The 22,776-nt window shown below is 36.3% G+C and overlaps 2 protein-coding genes across 2 annotated transcripts in view; both read left to right on the top strand.

Annotated features, from left to right (window-relative positions):
* Positions 1–1,554, top strand: part of p4ha1b (prolyl 4-hydroxylase, alpha polypeptide I b) — a 15,090-nt gene extending 13,536 nt beyond the window's left edge. The window contains exon 15 of the mRNA XM_016269721.1: positions 892–1,554. Within this exon, the coding sequence (XP_016125207.1) occupies positions 892–962 (71 nt within the window). The 3' untranslated portion in view covers positions 963–1,554. The remainder of the gene's footprint in view (positions 1–891) is intronic.
* Positions 1,555–5,070: 3,516 nt separating this feature from the next.
* The window catches only part of actn2b (actinin, alpha 2b), a 20,285-nt gene continuing 2,579 nt past the window's right edge, over positions 5,071–22,776 (top strand). Inside the window, exons 1-20 of the mRNA XM_016269919.1 lie at positions 5,071–5,333; positions 9,274–9,388; positions 9,699–9,818; positions 11,282–11,401; positions 11,712–11,744; positions 11,941–12,028; positions 12,177–12,255; positions 14,608–14,689; positions 15,279–15,364; positions 15,454–15,546; positions 15,633–15,863; positions 16,369–16,516; positions 16,635–16,785; positions 18,660–18,768; positions 18,863–19,003; positions 20,012–20,194; positions 20,362–20,496; positions 20,715–20,894; positions 21,389–21,535; positions 22,361–22,426. Of these exons, the coding sequence (XP_016125405.1) occupies positions 5,205–5,333; positions 9,274–9,388; positions 9,699–9,818; positions 11,282–11,401; positions 11,712–11,744; positions 11,941–12,028; positions 12,177–12,255; positions 14,608–14,689; positions 15,279–15,364; positions 15,454–15,546; positions 15,633–15,863; positions 16,369–16,516; positions 16,635–16,785; positions 18,660–18,768; positions 18,863–19,003; positions 20,012–20,194; positions 20,362–20,496; positions 20,715–20,894; positions 21,389–21,535; positions 22,361–22,426 (2,436 nt within the window). The 5' untranslated portion in view covers positions 5,071–5,204. The remainder of the gene's footprint in view (positions 5,334–9,273; positions 9,389–9,698; positions 9,819–11,281; positions 11,402–11,711; positions 11,745–11,940; positions 12,029–12,176; positions 12,256–14,607; positions 14,690–15,278; positions 15,365–15,453; positions 15,547–15,632; positions 15,864–16,368; positions 16,517–16,634; positions 16,786–18,659; positions 18,769–18,862; positions 19,004–20,011; positions 20,195–20,361; positions 20,497–20,714; positions 20,895–21,388; positions 21,536–22,360; positions 22,427–22,776) is intronic.

Genomic DNA, 22,776 nt, shown 5'->3' with positions numbered 1-22,776 from the left:
AGTACCGCGGGAAGGAAACAATGATCACTGGTAGAAATGGGAGGAGAAGACTCAGGTGGTGCTCCAGTGAAAAAAAACTGAATATACATGTAAATGTATATTTACATGTAAAATGAGAAATAGCTTACACTTCAAAAGGCTATTTAATTGATTAAATATGAGCGCTGCAATTTTCAAAGTCAGGTGCAAACTGCTTTGTTTACTGCGGTTACCAGGAAAACGGCTATATTCCTGTCGAAAAGCGCCACCTGCTGGCAGAGAATGAATTTGCATTTTTCAATAAGCCCTTATGCTTTTTGTTTAGACCAAAGCCAAAACCAAAGCCAAAAACAACCCTTATTTTTATGCAGAAAACACACAGTTGTAAATGTGAACTGGTGGATCGACAAGAAGATAATGAATTCTAAAACTCTAAAGATATAGCCTACACTAAGATATATTTATTTTACTAAATTAATATAATTGTTTGATAATAATTGTTAAAATTAATATAAAAATAATATAATATAAAAATTGTTACTTTTGATATTGACAGGTATGCACTAATAATGAATCATTTTTCATAATCTGTAAACTAGTTTGAAAACATTGATTAAAATGAAAACATTCATTTTAATATTCACGCTCTTCTTTGATTATTTTTCAGGGTACTGCAGTATTCTGGTATAACCTTTTTGCCAGTGGAGAAGGAGACTATAGCACAAGACATGCTGCCTGTCCAGTATTAGTAGGCAATAAATGGGGTGAGTCTGTAGTAAATATGACATTTATGTATTATTCTCTTAATAATAAGCGAGTTTGGAAATGTAAACGTTTGGCCAACCACATCTGTAACAAACTTTTCTCACTTGTTTTCTCTCTTTCTACTTTTTTTTTTTTTTTTTCCTCCAGTATCGAACAAATGGATACATGAACGAGGTCAAGAATTCAGACGGCCCTGTGCAATGTCCGAGATGGAATGATAACTTCCTTTCTTCTTTTATTTCCTGTTTAGTGTCAGGGTGTCAGTTTTGGTCAGTATGGGATGTGTGTCTGTACAAGGAGTGAATGACTATGCATCAGTCTGTGCAGTTTTTCTATTGTTGTGCCCTTCTACCCAAATATTGAAATGTTGTGAGGTTTCTGGGCAGCACATGCTGTGACTGTAAGCACTGTGAATATGCAGAGATCCAATCAAACGATTTATTTTAGTTATTTATTTAGGATTGATTTTTAACTCCATGTTTCTTTTGCACTTTCTGTCTTGTCTTAAACTCCAACAGACCTCTATTTTTCTTTTTTTAAAGTTACTTAAGTCTTTAATTTAAACCACTGAACACTCCATAAACATTAATGTAATTGTTACAGGGAACATAGCAAACTGAAAGACCAACCTTTTGAGACCAAAATATCTGTTACAAAAATGTTTTACGAATCCCTGAAACACATACAGAAGTACCAAAGAGTATTTTCTTCAATCCTGAGGCCAATGCAAACAACTTTAAGTTGTATTTGTTCTCTCTTTCTCTTTTTTTGTACTTGTGCGTATGGACGTGTGATAGTTTTATACAGAAATAAATTCTATGCTTCTAGTTTCAGTTGTCTTTTGTTTGCCTCAGTTTATAACAAATAATGATATGTGTGAGCGCCAAAGGTAAATTATTAGATAAAAAAGCATTTAGCACAGTGTGAGATGGTTTGAAGAATTTAAAATACTATTGACTGGCCACTCTTGAAGTTATTCTGAGATTGATTTTCAAGCAAGTAAGAATTTCTGACTGACTAATGATGGACGCCTGTTCTAAATTGTAGCATAACAATTTGAGATGAAATTTGAATTTGACTCACCCTTTGTTGGAGAGAGCCCCATGGAATAATTAGTAACTACATTATAGTTCAAAAGTAATTTTTGCATGTTCAAGGACTCATGCGTGTTGTCAAAACAATTGCAGACAAATATGAAAATTGGCCACTGAAGTTTTTTATGAAATTGTATTTCCCTGCAACATTTATAAGTGGGAAGTTGAGTACTTTTAGCCAGTTCTGTAAGGTCAATTGCAGTCTGTTTGTTTTAATTCTTCAATTTGAACTTTATTTCGTTCTGAAAATTTTAAATAATTAAAAAAAATGCCTTCAAAGTTGTGAACTTTTTGCACAGCCCATGCGAAAGTCTTGATCACCTGTCACGTGACAAATTCTCCCGGTATCATTGGGTTTGAACATCAAAAGGTAAAGCAGCTGTATTACCACTGCCTGACCTAGTATTAGCTATACCGAATAAAAACGGTTTAAAGGGGCTTTAAACTTTAATCTATGAAATGACAGCATAGATTATTTATACCTAAAACTAACTTTTTAACAGAACACAATTTTTAAAAAAAGCAAAGCACCTAAATTATGCAGCGAAGCTCGCTTAATTTGAAATTATTTGTGTGATGTATATATATATATATATATATATATATATATATATATATATATTACGGCTGTCAGACAATTACAATTTTTAATCGAATTAATTACATTATGTTTTGATTAATTAATATAATTTAATTTAATGTTATTTTTGTGTTAAAGGAGACATATTATGCCCCTTTTTACAATATGTAATATAAGTCTCTGGTGTCCCCAGAATCTGTCTGTGAAGTTTCAGCTCAAAATACTCCACAGATCATTTATTATATTTGTAACAAAGTTCGTAGTTCGGGAAGAAGGAGGCGGGAACTGGCGAACGCTCAAAGAAACCTTTAATAAAATAAACAAACACAAAATAGCGCGACAGCCCCTCGCGGACGACTGTCGCGCACAAACAGAACCAAAACACAAAATAAAGTCCAGGCCTGGTCCTCTCTCGTCCAACACTGTCGTCACTCCTCCTTTTATCCTTCCGGAGCTCCTCCGTGGGACTCGAGACCGGTGAGTGGCGCAGGTGTCGTGCATTAGCATTTCCTCCACTGGCCTCGCTCCATTCCCACGGCTCTCGGCCCCGCCCCTCTCATCACAATATTATTTTGAAAATGCTTATTTTGAGTGGAAGCAGGAACACGCTGTTTTTCGTGCCTGTCTCTTTAAATGCAAATGAGCTGCTGCTCCCGCCCCCTTTTCCAGAATAGAGCTGCACCATACAGCTCCTACCTGCTAAAAACATCTGTTTTGGTTCTGATTATAATGTTTATCTCACTGAAATCATGCGTTTTAAACCATATGAGTTTAAACATCTGATCTACGGTTTTCTGAGTGCACACATCCGAAGCACACGGACAGAAAGCGGATGTCACAGCATGCGAGTACTAAACTAAGTACTCATTCACATACAAGTTTACTTTAAAAACACACATGAGTTACAAAAAACAGTCGGTTATGTCTGTGAAGGTAAACAGCTGGGAAATAAATCGCATGTTTATTTTAGATCTGTGTGGCAGCAGCAATATACAGTAAATAAATCAATAAATCCACTGCTCTCTTGTCTCATCTGAGGCTGGGACTCTAAATAGTGTTCTGTGCTTGTCTGTGCAGCCAATGATAGAACAGTTAGCATGATTTGCTCAAACTTTTGCCATGGCATTAGAACTAATACACCGTTGTCGCTTGTGAAAACACAATAATGGCGCCTTGGGTTGAAATGTACAGATTAAGGGGCGGTAATATTATAATGAGATCCCTTTGCCACGTCACCAAGGGAGCGAAATCAGACGCACTGGTTTTCTCAGATGCTTGCAGAAAAAGGTTTACCAAAACAAAGTTACTGGGTTAATCTTTTTCACGTTTCCTTGGTTGGTAGATGCACCGGGGAAAAGTCAGATTTTCATGATATGTCACCTTTAAATGAAAAAGTATTAGGTAGACATTACAAATAGTAGCTTTAGAAAGAAATATTTTATTTAATTCAACATAAAATGTATTACACATAAACGTTTAGGCTACAATGGCCCAATATAAACTATGGAACGTAAAAGAAGATAATTTGAGAAACATCTCAATTTTCTTTTTTTTCCCATCATGCAGTGGAAGTCATTGGTAACCAAAACAGCTTTGTTACCAGCAGTCTTCAAAATACCTTCTTTTATATTCCACAAAAGAAACTAAAACTGCCAGCAGGTGGCGGTAAATTCAGTAAACGGCTCTCTTAATGAATGGGTCTTTGAATCATTGATTCACAGGATTCGTTCAAAACGCTGATTCATTCAGAAAAACACCTCTGTGTTGCTCACAGATGCACAACAAAATCTTGCTTCGGCTTTATAGGTACTATTTTTGTTAGAAAAACTGAGCAAAAAACAGACAATATTTTGTGTTTAAAATATAACAAAATATTAACTTCTTATTTACTGAACTGTTGTATAAAGTCACAATTGCACTATTCTATTTGGAACAAACAGCACTAGTGTGATTGCTCTTGCTGCTGGTGTGATATCGCTTATTATGTGATAATATGAGACAAAAACTCATACAGGATTTTTGCAGCAATATCTTGAATTTTATGGCATATCTGCACTTAAGGAGTTGTTGCCCTGCTGCATCATATTTGTCAACAGTCAACTCTATAAAATGTAAGATGATATACAGCTCTGGGGGCGGGGCCAGTGCGTTAACTGCATTAAAATATTTTAATCGCGTTATTTTTCATAACTAATTAATAAAGTTAAGGCGTTAAACTGACAGCCCTAATTTTTTATTTTATTTTATTATTTTAGTTCATCAGAATGGTACAAAGCCCGGTAAAGGTTTTGGCACTTGCTGTGTAAATGCAAAAAATCATGAGCATGATTCGAAAAGATTAAATGGTGTTGAAAACAAAAAATGGTTGCATTGGTTAAAAATGACCATCTTGGAAACGAATGGGGAGTGAATTTATAGTACTGTGCCCAAACTAAATCATATATATATATATATATATATATATATATATATATATATATTGAGAGTTTAGGAAGCTTTTAAGACTATATTTGTTTAACGTAATGGAGAAGGTTGCTGCTGTGTTAAACGTGGGCGACGTTCCGCGGGTGGAAAGAGAAGAGGTCATGTGACCCATCAGTACTAATTGACAGTCTCTCCTCTCGCTGCTGTCACTGCTCGCGCTCTGCGGCCGCGAGACTGGAAACCGACACAAACGAAAGAGAGAGACACCTGAGGCACTGTAGAGTCCACTTACACCAAAAACTCAAGCTCAGAAGCAGAATATCACAAGTTACCCATCAAATAAGAGAATATAACGCTTGAAAATGATGAATCAGATCGAGCTTTCCGTTCCATATGATAATGGATATGAACCGGACGACTACATGATGCAGGAGGAAGAATGGGACCGGGATTTACTACTGGATCCAGCATGGGAAAAACAGCAACGGAAGGTCAGAAAAACTGTTTTAGTTTGCGCTTATGTATTATAACTATATAATGTTTCACAGATAATTGTGACCCTGAACCACAAAACCAGTCATACGTGGCACAGGTAGGCCCTATATTTGTAGCAATAACCAAAAAATCACTGCATGGGTCAAATGATCGATTTTTCTTTTATGCCAAAAATCATTAGGATATTGAGTAAAGATCATGTTCCATGAAGATATTTTGTAAATGTCCTACTGTAAATATATCAAAACTTAATTTTTGATTAATAATACGCACTGCTAAGAACTTCACTCGGACAACTTTAAAGGCAATTTTCTCAGTATTTTGATTTATTTCTTTTTTTTGCAATCTCAGATTCCAGATTGCAGCCAAATATGTCCTATCCTAACAAACCATACATCAATTGGAAAGCTTATTTAATCTGCTTTCAGATAATGCATAAATCTAAAAAAAAAAAAAAAAAAAAGACCTTTATGACTGGTTTTGTGGTCCAGGGTTAATTAGTTAAGTTATTTTCATGTGTATTTTCTTTGTATACTTTCTCATATTTTCTTGACGTATTTCCATCTTATTTATTTGTCTGTCTGTCAATAATTTAAGCTATGATTTAGCTTAGATTTAGTTATCTGTTGTTTGCAAAGGAATCCCGTCCCGTTAAGTGCTCTGTGATCTGTCAGTGTCACGGACGGGTCTGGAGCGCGCGCTGAGGTTGGATGCAGCGGGTACCGAACTAACAATAGCGCAGTAGCGCGCGGCTCTGTGTGTCTGTTTCTGATACGTTTGGAATGCGGACTGTCAACAGATGCTTCCAACACTGGGATTAGAATGGATGCATGGGCTAATTTTAACTCCAACGCCAAAAGGCCCTATAGTTTAATCCGGTGTCCTTTGCCGGGAATTCTTTTGTATAAACAGCACCTTTATTTATTGTGTAGTCTATTGTAGTGTTTTCAGATATACACTGAATTGAAGTGGTCAGGAGCTTTACTGACATGTAGTCCACTATAACTGATTTTATATCAAATTCTAGATTTGGCGTATAGATTTGTTTTGGGTTTTAATGGTCAGAATAAACACAAAGGGATTCCTAATGTGGGGTTTTGCTTTGAAGGTCTTGAAACGGTGTCTTAAGCAGGTGATCTTAAACGCTCTTCTTTATCTGAAGAATCCACAGATCCAATCTGATTATAGACTAGATCCACAAGTGGACTTTCTCTGTCTTGCAGGCTCACTCTCACTTAAACTGATTCATTCATTTTCTTGCTGTAGCAAAATTACAGCACTTCTTTCACTCTGAACAATAAAACATGTACATTGATTATCATTGCTAAACACTTTCAGAACAAATGTAGTTAATTTATGAGCATTTGACCTGTCTTTTTTTTTTTGACATTCCCAACATGTTTGGTGATTAAACTTGCATATCAGACCACGCACAGAGACAATTTTAGTCCATATTTTCAAAAACATAAGACAACCTTTGTGATCTTTTTTCTCTATATTATTCACACAATGCAGCTCCATTTTGTAAGCAAATAAAGTTATGGAAGGAAGTTAGTCTCCACCTGTGGTCTGCATATAGATCCTCTGTTAAATCTGGTTGACTTAATAGAACATGATTGCTTGTCCAGGCCTAGTTGGGTGACAATAGAATTCATTTAGGCTTTAAACTGAACCTCACTGACTGTATTTATACTTAGGAGAGATCCTTTCTTACCAAAGTAAATTACAACATATTTATCAATAGCTATGGCTCAAATGTTAGACACAGACTTATATTGCTTGTTGATCTGTGATGTAAGGGTCTAATAGCTCTTTTTTATTCTTCCAGAGACCATCGCCCCTCACAGGCATGTTATTGCAGACACACCCTACAGTTTTACAGAATGAATTAAATTCTTTCCTGTCCGATTAGACAGCACAGCAGTGCAATACACACATTGTATTCACAGCATTCTCACTCATATCTCTCTTCTCAGTGTGATCCTACTTCATCAGGTCTCTTATCAGAAACAGACTCTGCATAGAGAGCTAAATTTACACTCTTACCTCGCAGGAATGCACTCTGGAGTCCATAGTAAAGCTTTCCATCCCAGCAATGACTGAAACTGCTTTGAGGGTTTAAAAAGACGCTCCATTAAGTCTAAAAAATGGCCAAAGGGTAGCGGTGGATCTGAGAGTGCAACCTAATACAGATACAATACAGCCATATTTTGTTCCATGAAATGGTACCAAGCATTACTGGGTCATAACGTGTCCTTTAGATAATGTTTGTCTTTTAGATTATATTTGCTTGTAATTCCAAATCCAAATGAGTAAATATTTGCATATATATCATATATCCCTGTGATAGTGGAATTATATACAGTAGCAGCAGCTTACATATTTTTGGCAAGCAGCACAGGTCATTCTGTAACTTGAGATTAGCCAGTCTCCATCTCTTTATAAAACTGCACCTGTCACAAATATGTGAAGACCCATTTTAATATTGTTCCTCTTATTTTGTTTTGTTTGTTTATTTTATTTGACTTATTTGATGCCTGAGGAATCTTCATTTGCAGCCCTGCATCAAAGGGTCCAGTATAGAGTTTTATTCTGCTTCTTTATCTGTGCTGTGGCTCTAATAATAAAGTAGTAAAGGTCCTGAAGCTGTAACTCTATGTGCTCAATAGTACATTATAACTTATTAATCTAATAGCATTAACTTTAGTGGACAAAATGGTATTCACTCTGGAATTTAGATGCTGATGTGTGGGAAGATTTTCCTGAATTTTAAGTGCCCATATCCTTTAAAAGTGGTTCTGGAGAGCAATCATAGGATGATTCAGAGGATGATATACAGCAGCTTGGAGTTTCCATCTTTGTAGCTTATTGTACATGTAGTTACGTGCTGGTTATTTTTGGAGGATGAACTCAGTGTTCAACTCAAGTGTAGATGCTCATGTGTTCAGTACAAGTGTGTGTTGGCATTTTTTTATAATGCCAATGCCATTCTATTGTCTCGTTGACTGATCTGATTACACTTCCTGTTCATAGTTGGAATGTCTTTCAAAGATCATTGATTAAATAAAGTACAGGAGTTTGGACAATTGCAGAATCTCTGCTATATATGGTCATATGTTTTCCCCCATGTTGTTTCATACAGTGTTTGAAAACTAGTTAAAGAACTACCAACTACCTCCTTTTCTTGGCGTAAGCACAAGATTGTCAGGGGCTGGCGTCTGGTGTTCTCCCTCTCACCACCAGAGGTCGCCATCTCCCATCCTCCCGGACTCTTTCTCCGTCACCTTGACACCACACACCTGGGCACCCACTCACACACACACACACAGCTGTCGCCCATCCGGGACTCCATCACCTGCACTCCACACACCTGTGCACACACTCACTCTCACACAGCTGTGGCCCGTCATGAGGACTATTTAGGCGCCTTCCCCACGCCACTCGGGGCGGATAATTAAGGTTTGGTTGAGTTGTGTTACGAGTGTTTCGAGTGTCTGTTCCGGGACTGATGCAAGCCAGAGGTGGCCGTATTGCATCAGTGCCCATTTGCGTGTTCTAGCCTGTTTCAGAGTCTTAGCTCTGTTTATGTTTCTGTTTGTTACCTTTGTTTTCCCTGGCAGTGAATAAAACCTGCATTTGGACCCAAAACCCTTGCTCACACGGTGTGATTCCTGACCGCGCCGTGACAAAGATAAGATTCATTTTGTTAGCACAGTCTTCTACAGTTACCCATGCAGTGAGGTTTCAAATGCTTTCATTGTATCACAACAAACCAGTTAGGACTTAAATCTGGTCTAATCCCACACGTTTGGTTTAGTAACTATGTTTTGTGCAAGGATTCTGCATTTGATGAGTGTTGAGTCTAGGAGTGTAGGAGAGAGTGTCTATGTGAGGTTGGAAAACTGTATGTTGATGTATATTGTACTTGTTTCCCAGACGTTCACGGCTTGGTGTAACTCTCACCTGAGGAAAGCTGGGACACAGATTGAGAACATAGAGGAAGACTTCAGGAATGGCCTCAAACTAATGCTACTGCTTGAAGTCATCTCAGGTAAATTCATTTCAAGTTCATTCGTATAATGCTTTTCACAATACATATTGTTTCAAAAAATCTTGCATGCGTGTTTCAATACTGCAATCAGAAAGTATTCTGTTATCAGTCAGAGATGAGTGTGTCAAAGTAAAATAATTGGTCAAGCAAACACAATGAACATGGCAATAATTGCAGCTTGTCTTCCTAATGATTACAATATAATGATGACATTTGACAGTTTTGTATGTTCAAAGTAAACATTCCTTAACAACATGTAATATCAACTATATGCCAATAAAATTTTTCATGACACGTCTTATTTTGGCAGGTGAGAGGTTACCCAAGCCTGACAGAGGAAAGATGCGTTTTCACAAGATAGCCAATGTCAACAAAGCCCTTGATTTCATCACCAGTAAAGGAGTGAAACTGGTCTCCATTGGAGCTGAAGGTATGCTTTATTGCACAACTGTAGTGTTACCTGGATTTCTGGGATTTTATAAATAAATAAATTGAATAAAGAAAGAAATTAGGGGATGCAGGTTATTAATTTTGCATGTCACATAGCATATTTAAAAATTGTATATATCCTATATACAGGTGCATCTCAATAAATTAGAATCTCATGGAAAAGTTCATTTATTTCAGTAATTCAACTCAAATTGTGAAACTCGTGTATTAAATAAATTCAGTGCACACAGACTGAAGTAGTTTAAGTCTTTGGTTCTTTTAATTGGGATGATTTTGGCTCACATTTAACAAAAACCCACCAATTCACTATCTCAACAAATTAGAATACTTCATAAGACCAATTAAAAAAAAAAAACATTTTTAGTGAATTGTTGGTCTTCTGGAAAGTATGTTCATTTTCTGTACATGTACTCAATACTTGGTAGGGGCTCCTTTTGCTTTAATTACTGCCTCTGATGGAGGTGATCAGTTTGTGGCACTGCTGAGGGGGTATGGAAGCCCAGGTTTCTTTGACAGTGGCCTTCAGCTCATCTGCATTTTTTTGGTCTCTTGTTTCTAATTTTCCTCTTGACAATACCCCATAGATTCTCTATGGGGTTCAGGTCTGGTGAGTTTGCTGGCCAGTCAAGCACACCAACACCATGGTCATTTAACCAACTTTTGGTGCTTTTGGCAGTGTGGGCAGGTGCCAAATCCTGCTGGAAAATGAAATCAGCATCTTCACCCAAAACCCTTGCTCACACGGTGTGATTCCTGACCGCGCCGTGACAAAGATAAGATTCATTTTGTTAGCACAGTCTTCTACAGTTACCCATGCAGTGAGGTTTCAAATGCTTTCATTGTATCACAACAAACCAGTTAGGACTTAAATCTGGTCTAATCCCACACGTTTGGTTTAGTAACTATGTTTTGTGCAAGGATTCTGCATTTGATGAGTGTTGAGTCTAGGAGTGTAGGAGAGAGTGTCTATGTGAGGTTGGAAAACTGTATGTTGATGTATATTGTACTTGTTTCCCAGACGTTCACGGCTTGGTGTAACTCTCACCTGAGGAAAGCTGGGACACAGATTGAGAACATAGAGGAAGACTTCAGGAATGGCCTCAAACTAATGCTACTGCTTGAAGTCATCTCAGGTAAATTCATTTCAAGTTCATTCGTATAATGCTTTTCACAATACATATTGTTTCAAAAAATCTTGCATGCGTGTTTCAATACTGCAATCAGAAAGTATTCTGTTATCAGTCAGAGATGAGTGTGTCAAAGTAAAATAATTGGTCAAGCAAACACAATGAACATGGCAATAATTGCAGCTTGTCTTCCTAATGATTACAATATAATGATGACATTTGACAGTTTTGTATGTTCAAAGTAAACATTCCTTAACAACATGTAATATCAACTATATGCCAATAAAATTTTTCATGACACGTCTTATTTTGGCAGGTGAGAGGTTACCCAAGCCTGACAGAGGAAAGATGCGTTTTCACAAGATAGCCAATGTCAACAAAGCCCTTGATTTCATCACCAGTAAAGGAGTGAAACTGGTCTCCATTGGAGCTGAAGGTATGCTTTATTGCACAACTGTAGTGTTACCTGGATTTCTGGGATTTTATAAATAAATAAATTGAATAAAGAAAGAAATTAGGGGATGCAGGTTATTAATTTTGCATGTCACATAGCATATTTAAAAATTGTATATATCCTATATACAGGTGCATCTCAATAAATTAGAATCTCATGGAAAAGTTCATTTATTTCAGTAATTCAACTCAAATTGTGAAACTCGTGTATTAAATAAATTCAGTGCACACAGACTGAAGTAGTTTAAGTCTTTGGTTCTTTTAATTGGGATGATTTTGGCTCACATTTAACAAAAACCCCGCTATTCAGGATATCACTGTTGAAGGTAAAGTCCCAAACATAAAATGCCCCACAACGTCTGCACAAATAGCAAAACTATATTATTATTATTATTATTATTATTATTATTATTAATAGCACATTTCACAACCCTTAGTTATGTGTAAATCATTTTATAGCAAATAACAACAATTAGATCAGTCATGTGGGAATTATATAATGATTCTCAAATCATCTTTCAGAGACTTCGGCTAAAGAAGGGCTTCTGCTGTGGTGTCAGAGGAAGACTGCCCCTTACAGGAATGTCAATGTTCAAAACTTTCATGTCAGGTAAGGCTATTTTTCGGGTGCAAAAATGTTGAAAAATGATTTCAACGGTTTTTATTTTAATATGAGTAAAAAGCCAATACTATTATTTTCAGTTATATAGTTTAAGTTTTTATGTTAATTCCAACATGACCCTCTCTCTCTGGTGAAGCTGGAAGGATGGCTTGGCGCTATGCGCTCTCATCCACAGGCACAGGCCTGACCTCATTGACTACGCCAAACTCAACAAGGTCTCAAGTGTGACCCCAGATTAACCTTTGATCCTTTGGGACATTTGATCTAACAGTCCTATCACAGTAGTAAAATAACATGTCTGCCACAACATCCTGATGTTCCCTTTTGTTGATATCACTGCACAGATGGTGTGTGTTTACAGTATGTGTGTCTAACATCTTCATCACACTCAACAGTTCATCACACTCCCACCCTCAGGAATCTAAGGACCTTCTCTAAAAACGAAAAGCTTGACTTTTAGTCTGTAGTAGATCCACATCTTGTTTATTGCATGTACAATCAGAAATTCACTTTTATTTTTTATTTTTTGTGGCTTCAATAGCTGCAAGGATGGACTGGCCTTCTGTGCACTTATTCACAGACACAAACCAGAACTGACTGATTTCCATAATCTGGAGGTGGCACAAGTGTTTATGCTATTGGATGTGTTGTTTTCCATAATAAAATGAATTTAATAGATTAGGGGTGCTCAGTCCTGCTGGACATCTATCTTCTTGCAGAGTTTAGATCCTGTACTTGGAGAAAGCTATCTGTTAGCATTGCCATTCATCTCAGTGGCAGGTTGCATCCAGAACAGCGCTCCAGGTAAATTAAATGTTGATTAGAAAACATTTATAAAAGATGAAACAATACTTTGCCTGTGTTTACATTTTAGCTAGTAGTATCTCAATTGCCTTTTTGTGTGTGCTATGTTTGTGCTTGTTACAATACATTTTTAGCTCAAATGTGAGAGTTAGCAAGAATTTTATGCTAGGTAGTGATTAAGACTTGATATAGTGAGTACGTTTTGATTAGCAGGTTTCATGCATGTTTTATGGTTGGAGCTGAACTCTGCAGGAATGTTGTAGGAGCAGCATTGAGATTCTCTGTGAAACTTGGAGAAGTTTTGTTGATGGCAAATTTGCATAGCTGGCATAACAGCCATTACTCCAGTCTTTAGTGTCACATGATCCTTGAGAAGTGATCCACATATCAGGAGCACCAGAACTGTTTCTAAAAGATGCTTTCTAAGAATCCATATGAGAACTTATTGTGTCTAATGGCCCTTCAAAGTGGTATTTAAGCAGTTCTAGAAGCATGTTGTTAGTTACTCCAGTGACATGTTAGATTTGATTTCATTGCTCCCAGCTTAGAATAGGGAATCATAAATGCATGAGCAGAATGAGACAATGTTTCCAGCCAAGTTCCAAGTCAGTGTGAATGAGTGTATGTGTACTATGGTTTTAATTAGTTGGTTGGATCAGACCGCTGAAGATTAAGGATTTATTTAGCTTGTCAGGGTCAGTCAGTTCCACAGTGAGTGACTATAAGACCCCTCACACACACAGGCATTCCTATCCCTTTCAGCTGTCACTGACGGCTCCAGGTGAGCTTGAATGGGGTAATCCAGCGTTTAGTATGGACCCCAGTGTTCCCAGTTTGGACACAAGCATCAGGAGAGTCCTGGACCCTCTGGATCCCCTGCAGCTGCTGATGTCCTGCAATGCAGCTTTTATTGACACAGAGAACAAAAGCTTGATCCCCAAACTCTGCTTACACACACATTCACAAATACAAGCATTTATAATAACCATAAACATGCACATTTAGGATGCAGAATGGAAGAATTGATTCTTGCATAATGTTTTTGAAGACTTTTGTGCTCACTAAGGCTGCATTTTTTTTATAAAAAATACAAACAGTAATATTGTGAATATTGTTACAATTTCAAAATGAACTCTTTTCTATTTTAATATTCTTTAAAATGTAATTTATTACTGTGATGGCAAAGCTGAATTTTCAGCAGTCATTACTCCAGTCTTCAGTGTCGCATGATCCTTCAAAAATCATTCTAATATGCTGATTTGGTGCTCAAGAAACCGTGTATTTTTATTGTCAATGTTGAAAACAGTTAATATTTTTGTGGAAACCTTAAAAACAAAATGAGGATTCTTTGATAAATAGAAATTTCAAAAGAACAGCATTTTTTGAAATTGTCTTTTGTTTAATAAATGTTTTCTCTGTTACTTTTGATCAACACAATGCATCCTTACTAACTAAACTTATTACTTTTGAACAGTAGTGTAGTTATTTTTGTATTTAAAGGGCAACCAGTTTTTCAGTTTTGTCAGTGCTTTCTTTTCAGATAAATGTGAACTAATTTAACATTAAATCCTTTTTAAAATTTTATTTCAGAGCTAAACTTTTGCTCTCTACTCTAGTGGCACCTGCATGTTGACACTCACTCACTTTTGCATGGAAATAATTTAGATTTATATTGATTTAGTTTTTTGGTGATATGTATTATTTCTTATGCTTTATTAATTGGTGAAGCAGTATGCCTTTTCTCTCCTTTTGTCTTTATGCAGGATGATCCATTGGGTAATCTGAATTTGGCATTTGACATTGCTGAAAAACATCTGGACATCCCCAAAATGCTGGATGCAGAGGGTAAACGATAAGCATAGAAAATTCCACAATATTCCATATACCATTCCAGCTGAATACAAAGCTTTCAGCCAGTGAAACATTGAAAATATGTCTTTCACAAAAATGGTATGGTGTCAGAAAGCTTGTGACATAAGACCTTAAGACACTATTGCCTAAAATATGGCATCTACCCTGAGAATTGTCTATATGTCACAGTTGACTGTGGCAAAGAAAAAGTCCCACAAATTTATTTTGGTAATAAACCTTGGAAGGAACCAACTTCTAGACTCAGGCTAGACCCATGTTCCTTACAATAAAGCAGCAAAAAGACAATACTGTAAAAACTAGATGAAAATTCTAAAGATTTCAAGCCACAAACTTCCTGTTTTTAGCTTTATAATATTACAAAATGTGGCTTTTGCTCCACAGTCCTAGTTAGCAGCGGTCTTGACGTATATCTCCTGTTATTATAACACCTTTTCAGAGGCTCAGAAGGTACATTCCATTTTCCACTTTAGCAGATGAACATGACTTGTGTTTTCTTCCCTTGCACCTTATTTCCACCTTAAATGTATGTAGTTGTCCCTTTGCTCATCTCCCCTCCCTGCAGACATCCTGAACACCCCAAAGCCTGATGAGAGAGCTATTATGACATATGTGTCTTGCTTCTACCATGCCTTTGCTGGAGCTGAACAGGTATTGGGTTTTGCATGTGCTAGATTGAGCAGACCAACTATCTTTTTATCCATCTCTACCTTCAATCTTACTGTGTTTCTCTCCCTCAGGCTGAAACTGCTGCTAACAGGATCTGTAAGGTGCTGGGAGTGAATCAGGAAAATGAGAAGTTGATGGAGGATTATGAAAGACTGGCTAGTGAGGTCAGGAGACATAATCACACATCGGATACACTCCAAGCACTGCACACAGGCACATATTACACATAAATATTCCATCTGCTCTCTAGCTGTTGGAGTGGATCAGGCGTACCATTCCCTGGCTGGAGAATCGTGTGCCGGAGAAGACCATGTCGGAGATGCAGCGGAAGCTGGAGGATTTCAGAGATTACCGCAGGATGCACAAACCTCCCAAAGTGCAGGAGAAGTGTCAACTTGAGATCAGCTTCAACACCCTGCAGACTAAACTCCGCATCAGCAACCGACCTGCATTTATGCCCTCTGAGGGCAAGATGGTTTCGGTGAGAGTTTGACCCACACATACATGAAAAAACCTTTACTTTGCTTATTGATTGATTTATTTATTTTCAAATGTATTTATTTAATAGGTTTTTATTTGAATATGTATTTTTATTTTATTTTATATTTTATTTTAGTATTTATTGATTTTTATATATTTTTTATTCATTTATTGAACATTTGTTCTTTTGAACATTTTTATTTTAATATGCAATTTATATGATCTTATTTTATCTTTATTTAAATAGTTTTTATATTAAGATGTATTATATATTTATTTTATTCTTATTTTTATTGAGCTATTTCTTGTATTTTTTTGTTATTTTTATTTTTATTTTATTTATCTAACTAGCTAGGTTTGGGGCATTTTTCAGCAAATTATTTCCCCAAAATATTGTTTTTTAGGTATATAGCTCACAAACACATACCCGAATAAACCAGTAAGGTTCGCAGCTTCTCATTGGTCTCATAGTTTATGTTTTTTTTGGTATGTGTTTGTCTGTGTAGGACATAGCAAGTGCATGGCAGGGGCTGGAACAGGCAGAAAAGGGCTATGAGGAATGGCTGCTGACGGAAATCAGGAGACTGGAAAGATTGGACCATCTAGCAGAGAAATTTAGACAGAAAGCTACCAACCATGAGACCTGGGCTGCAGGTGAGTCCTGAGTATGAAGTGGTGTCTGCACTTTCATAAAAATGAACTGTAAGCCACTTTGGATAAGAAAGTCCACTAAATGATGCATAATATATGCTTTACATGTGTTTTGCAATAGGTAAGGAGGAGATGCTGACCCGGAAGGACTACGAGTCAGCATCTTTACTGGAGGTCCGAGCTTTGCTGAGGAAACACGAGGCATTTGAGAGTGACCTTTCTGCCCATCAGGACAGAGTCGAGCAGATTGCTGCTATTGCTCAGGAGCTCAAGTATGACCTTTTAGACTTAATGTCTTCAAAAATACTTTGTACTACCTTTTTTGCTGATCTTCATTTCATTTAGCTGTTTGAATGTATACTTTGGTATGTACATTACCATTCAAAACCTTGGGGTCAGTAATATACTTTTTTTTTTTATTAAGACATTTATTCAGCAAGGATGTATTACATTGTGACAGTAAAGACTTTTAGATTATTACAAAAATGCATTGATATAAATGTTCATCAAAGAATTCAGAGAAGTATCGCAGTTTCCAAAAATGTATTAAGCAGCACAACTCTTTCAACATTGGTAATAATAAGCATATTAGAATGATTTCTAAAAAATCATGTGAGAGTGGACTGGAGTAATGGCTGCTGAATATTCAGCAAGAATATATTACATTTTAAAATATATTACAATGAAAACAGGTATTTCAAATGAATAATATTTCACAATATTTCTGTTTTTATTGTATTTTGATCAAATAAATGCAGCCTTGGTGAGCGTAAGAGATATTTTAAATAATCTTACCAGCATCAAATATTTGAATGGTGGTGCACAAGTACTTTGTCCTTGTCACTAATCTGTCATGTTCAGTTTCTCATCACCTTACAGGGTCATGCTAGCTTCCTATCTCCCACACTACTTATCCATAACTAGACATTCATATACATGCACCATGCTTACAGCATACTTTAACGCTTGAATCGCTGACTTTCTATTTTAACATTCATTATCTCCCTGCAGGCTTGGTTAGTGTGTGTGTGAGAGTGTGCATGTATTTAGTAAGTAACTGACAGCTTCTGACTTTTCTGTTGTCTCAGTAAGTACAGGGTGATATTACTCATAATCTATGGAGCATACTTATGATGATTAGCATACTAATGCTAGTTTAGACACAAAAAGCAAAAGAAGGAAATGTAGATAGCCAATCATAACAGCAGTCTTAGAGATACAGAATCAAAAACAGTCAGTTTTCTTCAACTACGTAGAGAGAGAGGGTGGAAAATGCTCATGAAAAACTAAATTGTCAGATGGTCTGCATCACCAAACTTGATTCTGGAGGGCCGGTGTCCTCTGCAGGACACCGGCCCTCCAGGACTGAGTCTGGTGACCCCTGGTCTACATAAAAATAAAACGATACAAAAGTCTAGAATATTCCCGCATTAAAGGGATAGTTCACCCAAAAATTAATTACTCACCCTCATGTTGTTCCAAACCTGTTCATCTCCGGAACACAAATTCAGATATTTTTGATGAAATCTGAGAGCTGTCTGACCCTACATACACAGCAAGGATCCTTACACGATCAAGGTCTAGAAACATAGCAAGGAGATTGGTAAAATAATCCATGTGACATCAGGGGTTCAACCATAACTTTACGAAGCTACTTGAATACTTTTTTTGTGTAATAAAAAATAACGAATTTATTCAATCATTTGTCTCCTCCGCGTCACCCTGGTGCCATTTCGGAGAGTATCCACTGAACGTAAACAGCGTATGCTGTTGTGTCAGCTGTGCCACGCACACAAAAAGTATTCTCGTAGTTTCGTAAAATTACGGTTGAACCCCTGATGTCACATGGATTATTTTACCATTTCTGAGCCTTGATCGTGTAAGGACACTTGCTGTCTATGGGAGGGTCAGAGAGATCACGGGATGCATCAAAAATATCTTAATTTGTGTTCCGAAGATGAATGGAGGTCTTACGGGTTTGGAACGACATGAGGGTGAGTAATTAATTAACTTTTCATTTTTGAGTGAACTAACCCTTTAATGCAAAGTTAGTGAGTACTACATCTATTAACCACTAGATGGGGCTCAATAACAAATGCAACGTTTTGGCCTAAAGTCTTTTATCTTCTGTTTTATCTTTCTAAAGTGAGCTGGACTATTATGATGTTGCATCAGTGAATCAAAGGTGTCAAAGTATTTGTGACCTCTGGGACCAACTGGGTACACTCACTCAGAAACGCAGAGAGGCTTTGGAGGTATGCTGTCTGTCTCCCAACCTGGTTTGTCTAGAAAATTGTTGTTAAATCAAAGTATTAAAAGGTTTGAATTTGAAGTGTTTAATTTTTGCAGAGGACAGAGAAACTTTTGGAGACGGTGGAGCAGTTGTTTCTGGAGTACGCAAAGAGATCTGGTCCCTTTAATAACTGGATGGAGGGAGCCATGGAAGACTTACAGGATATGTTCATAGTGCACACCATTGAAGAGGTCCAGGTACACACGACTTACATGCTTATGTTGTTAAACAGACTAGTATTTACACAGTTCTCAGCTGTCAAATGTGTAATACTTTCTGACTTTTTCTAAGATTTTTTTATGTTTTTGAAAGAAGTCCCTTATGTTCACCAAGGATATATTTATTTTATATAGAAATTCAGTACAAACAGTAATATTTTAAAATATTATTACAATTTAATTACTGTGTTTTCTGTTTTAATATACTTTAAAATGTATTTTATTCCTGTGATGCAAAGCTGACTTTAAGGAGCCATTACTCCAGTCTTCAGTGTCACATGATCCTTCAGAATCATTCTAATAATTTGATTTGGTGCGCAAACATTTCTTATTATCAATAAAGAAAAAATATTGCTTAACATTTTTGTGGAAACCAATGTTCCAAAGAACAGCATTTATTTGAAATGGAAATATTTTGTAACGATGTAAAAGTTTTTACTACCATTTTGATTAGTTTAATGCATCCTTTCATTTCTTCAAAAAAATCTTACTGACCTCAAACTTTGAATGATAGTGTATATGTGACCCTGGACCACAAAACCAGTCTTAAGTATAATTTTTCAAAATTAAGATTTATACAGTATCCGAAAGCTGAATAAATAAGCTTTCAATTGATGTATGGTTTGTTAGGATAGGACAATATTTGGTCGAGATACAACTATTTGAAAATCTGGAAGCTGAGGGTGCAAAAAAATTCAAAATATTGAGAAAATTGCCTTTAAAGTTGTCCAAATGAAGTTCTTAGCAATGCATATTACTAATCAAAAATTAAGTTTTGATATATTTACAGTAGGAAATTTACAAAATATCTTCATGGAACATGATCTTTACTTAATATCCTAATGATTTTTGGCATAAAATAAAAATCAATAATTTTGACCCATACAATGTATTTTTGGCTATTGATACAAATATACCCCAGTGACTTAAGACTGGTTTTGTGGTCCAGGGTCACATATATCAAAACAAGTTATCCATTGTGTGTAGACTCTGATAGCTGCTCACGAGCAGTTTAAGGCCACACTTCCTGAGGCGGATGCAGAAAGGCAGGCGATCCTTGGCATTCAGCAGGAAGTCCTGAAGATCTTCCAGAATTATGGCATTCGTGGAGACCTCACTAACCCCTACAGCACCATAACTACAGAAGAAATTGCCATCAAGTGGGACAAGGTCAAACACACCCCTCAGACCTTGCTTCTGTTCACAGCAGAAAATGTAGAAGTGTTCTTTAGTTATAACTCAAATTTATCTGTTAATATCTAAGCCATTCTAAACAATTCCTGTGATCTTCAATACAAAATCATAAGCATGATAATGATGTGTGTTTGTGTATTCAGGTGAAGAAGCTGGTTCCCCAGCGTGACAATGCACTGCAGGAGGAGTTAGCACGACAGCATGCTAACGAAAGGCTCAGACACCAATTTGCTGCCCAAGCCAACCTCATCGTACCCTGGATACAGGCCAGGATGGAGGTGAGTGGCTTCAGCCTTCACCTGTACCAATGTGATAGACCTACATAAGACCTGTTCTTTTATCTATCTATCTATCTATCTATCTATCTATCTATCTATCTATCTATCTATCTATCTATCTATCTATCTGTCTGTATATCTATCTATCTGTCTGTATATCTATCTATCTGTCTGTATATCTATCTATCTGTCTGTATATCTATCTATCTGTCTGTCAGGAAATTGGTCGTTGTTCTATGGCTATGGGTGGGACTCTTGAGGACCAGATGACGCAGCTGAAGCAGTATGAGCATGTGATCGTCAGCTATAAACCCAACATCGACAGACTGGAGGGAGATCACCAACTCATCCAGGAGTCACTTATCTTTGACAACAAACATACTAACTACACTATGGAGGTACACACACGCACAATTTTTTTCAGCAAGGATACATAAAATTGATGAAAAGTGACAATAAAGACATTTTATAATGCTATAAAAGATTTTCATTTAAAAATGTTGTGATTTCCACAAAAGTATTAAAACACAACTGTTTTTAACACTGGTAATAAGAAATGTTTCATAAGCACCAAATCAGCATATTTGAATGATTTCTGAAGAATCATGTGAGACTGAAGACTGGAGTAATGACTGCTTAAAAATCAGCTTGGCCATCACAAGAATAAATTGCATTTGAAAATGTATTAAAATAGAAAGCATTTATATTAAATTGTAATAATATTTCACACTGCTACTGTTTTTACTGTATTTTTGATCAAATAAATGCAATCTTGGTGAGCATAATAGACTTCTTTCAAAAACATTTTAAAAATCCCCAAACTCTTTAATCAAGTGTACATTGAGATGTAACAAATCATGATTTTACAACAGCATTTCTCTTTCCTCTGCAGCATATTCGTGTTGGCTGGGAGCTCCTTTTGACTACGATTGCTCGCACTATTAATGAAATTGAGACTCAAATTCTGACACGTGATGCAAAGGGCATCAGCCAGGAGCAGATGAATGAATTCCGATCCTCTTTCAACCATTTTGATCGGGTGCTGTACTCAGCCTTTGTGTAGTCTTAACTACTCACCTGTTTCCTTGTTGAATGGATGCTATACTAATCATCTAATCATAACTAATCTAATCATAACCATACTAACTGAACTGAACCCTTTTCCACTTTGACTGAGCATTATACAAACATCTGTAAGTCTCTCTTATTTCAGCTGACACATTCGTTTCATATTTGCACTGTGTTATGTCTTGCCTTCACTTCTTCAGAGGCATCACAGTGCAAGAGTGGTAATTATCTTTCCATTCATTTAGTGGAACAAATTTAGCTTGACATGAGAGATCATTTGCAGTATTTAATATGTCTAAAATCAGATGTGAAATAGATGCAATTTGTGCTAAAATCAGAGTTAAATGACAGAGTTAAATGGCACTAATTTGATGAATATAGCACTTCTATTTTTATAATTTCTGCTCACATTCTGTGCATGTTTTTGTTTGTTGTGGGTACTTGCTCTCTGGAGGAGAGGGGTAAACTCAGGACTGATGAGTTTAAAGCATGCCTGATCAGCTTTGGGCATTTAGGAAGTGACAAACCGGTACTAACCAACATGACCTCTAATCTTTGACCCTAATGTGTAGTTCTTTGCATAGATTTATGCATATGTATTCCCTGGGCAGCAGTATATAGTTCTAATGTACCTCTCTTGTGTTTTTTTCTGTTTGTGGTTGTGTGCTGTCTCTTTGTGTGTGCTTCTGTGTTAGGTGCTGTCTCTTTCTCTACTCCACATTGCTTCATTATTTTGACCATGTCACTGCGTGACCCACACACTCTCAACCTTTGCCCTTTAACCTTTCCCATGCAGAAGAAGAATTGGGCGATGGATTCTGATGACTTTAGAGCCTGTCTGATCTCGATGGGTTATGATCTGGTAGGGCCTTAAATAGGGTTCACTGATTATGAACCAAAAAAAAAAACGTTAACTAATTTTGTTACTTTATTTTTATTATTATTTTTATTATTATTATGCTCAGTTCATTTTGATTTTATTTTAATTTAATGATCAAATCTTATAAAGTTTTGTGTTTATAATTAAGTTAATTCTCAAAACAAGAAACTATTTAAATCTAAAATTATATAATAAAATATTTTATTAAGCATAATGAATATACTTTCTTAAAATAAGTCTCATTATTTTATAAAATGTTTTGTCAAATATATATATATATATATATATATATATATATATATATATATATATATTTTTTTTTTTTTTTTTTT

The sequence above is a fragment of the Sinocyclocheilus grahami genome, unplaced genomic scaffold (assembly GCF_001515645.1).
Source record: "Sinocyclocheilus grahami isolate Dianchi unplaced genomic scaffold, SAMN03320097.WGS_v1.1 scaffold54.1, whole genome shotgun sequence".
Classification (NCBI taxonomy): Eukaryota; Metazoa; Chordata; class Actinopteri; order Cypriniformes; family Cyprinidae; genus Sinocyclocheilus; species Sinocyclocheilus grahami.
Note: the sequence above shows the minus strand (reverse complement) of the source record. Positions and strands in the feature narration are given on the sequence as shown.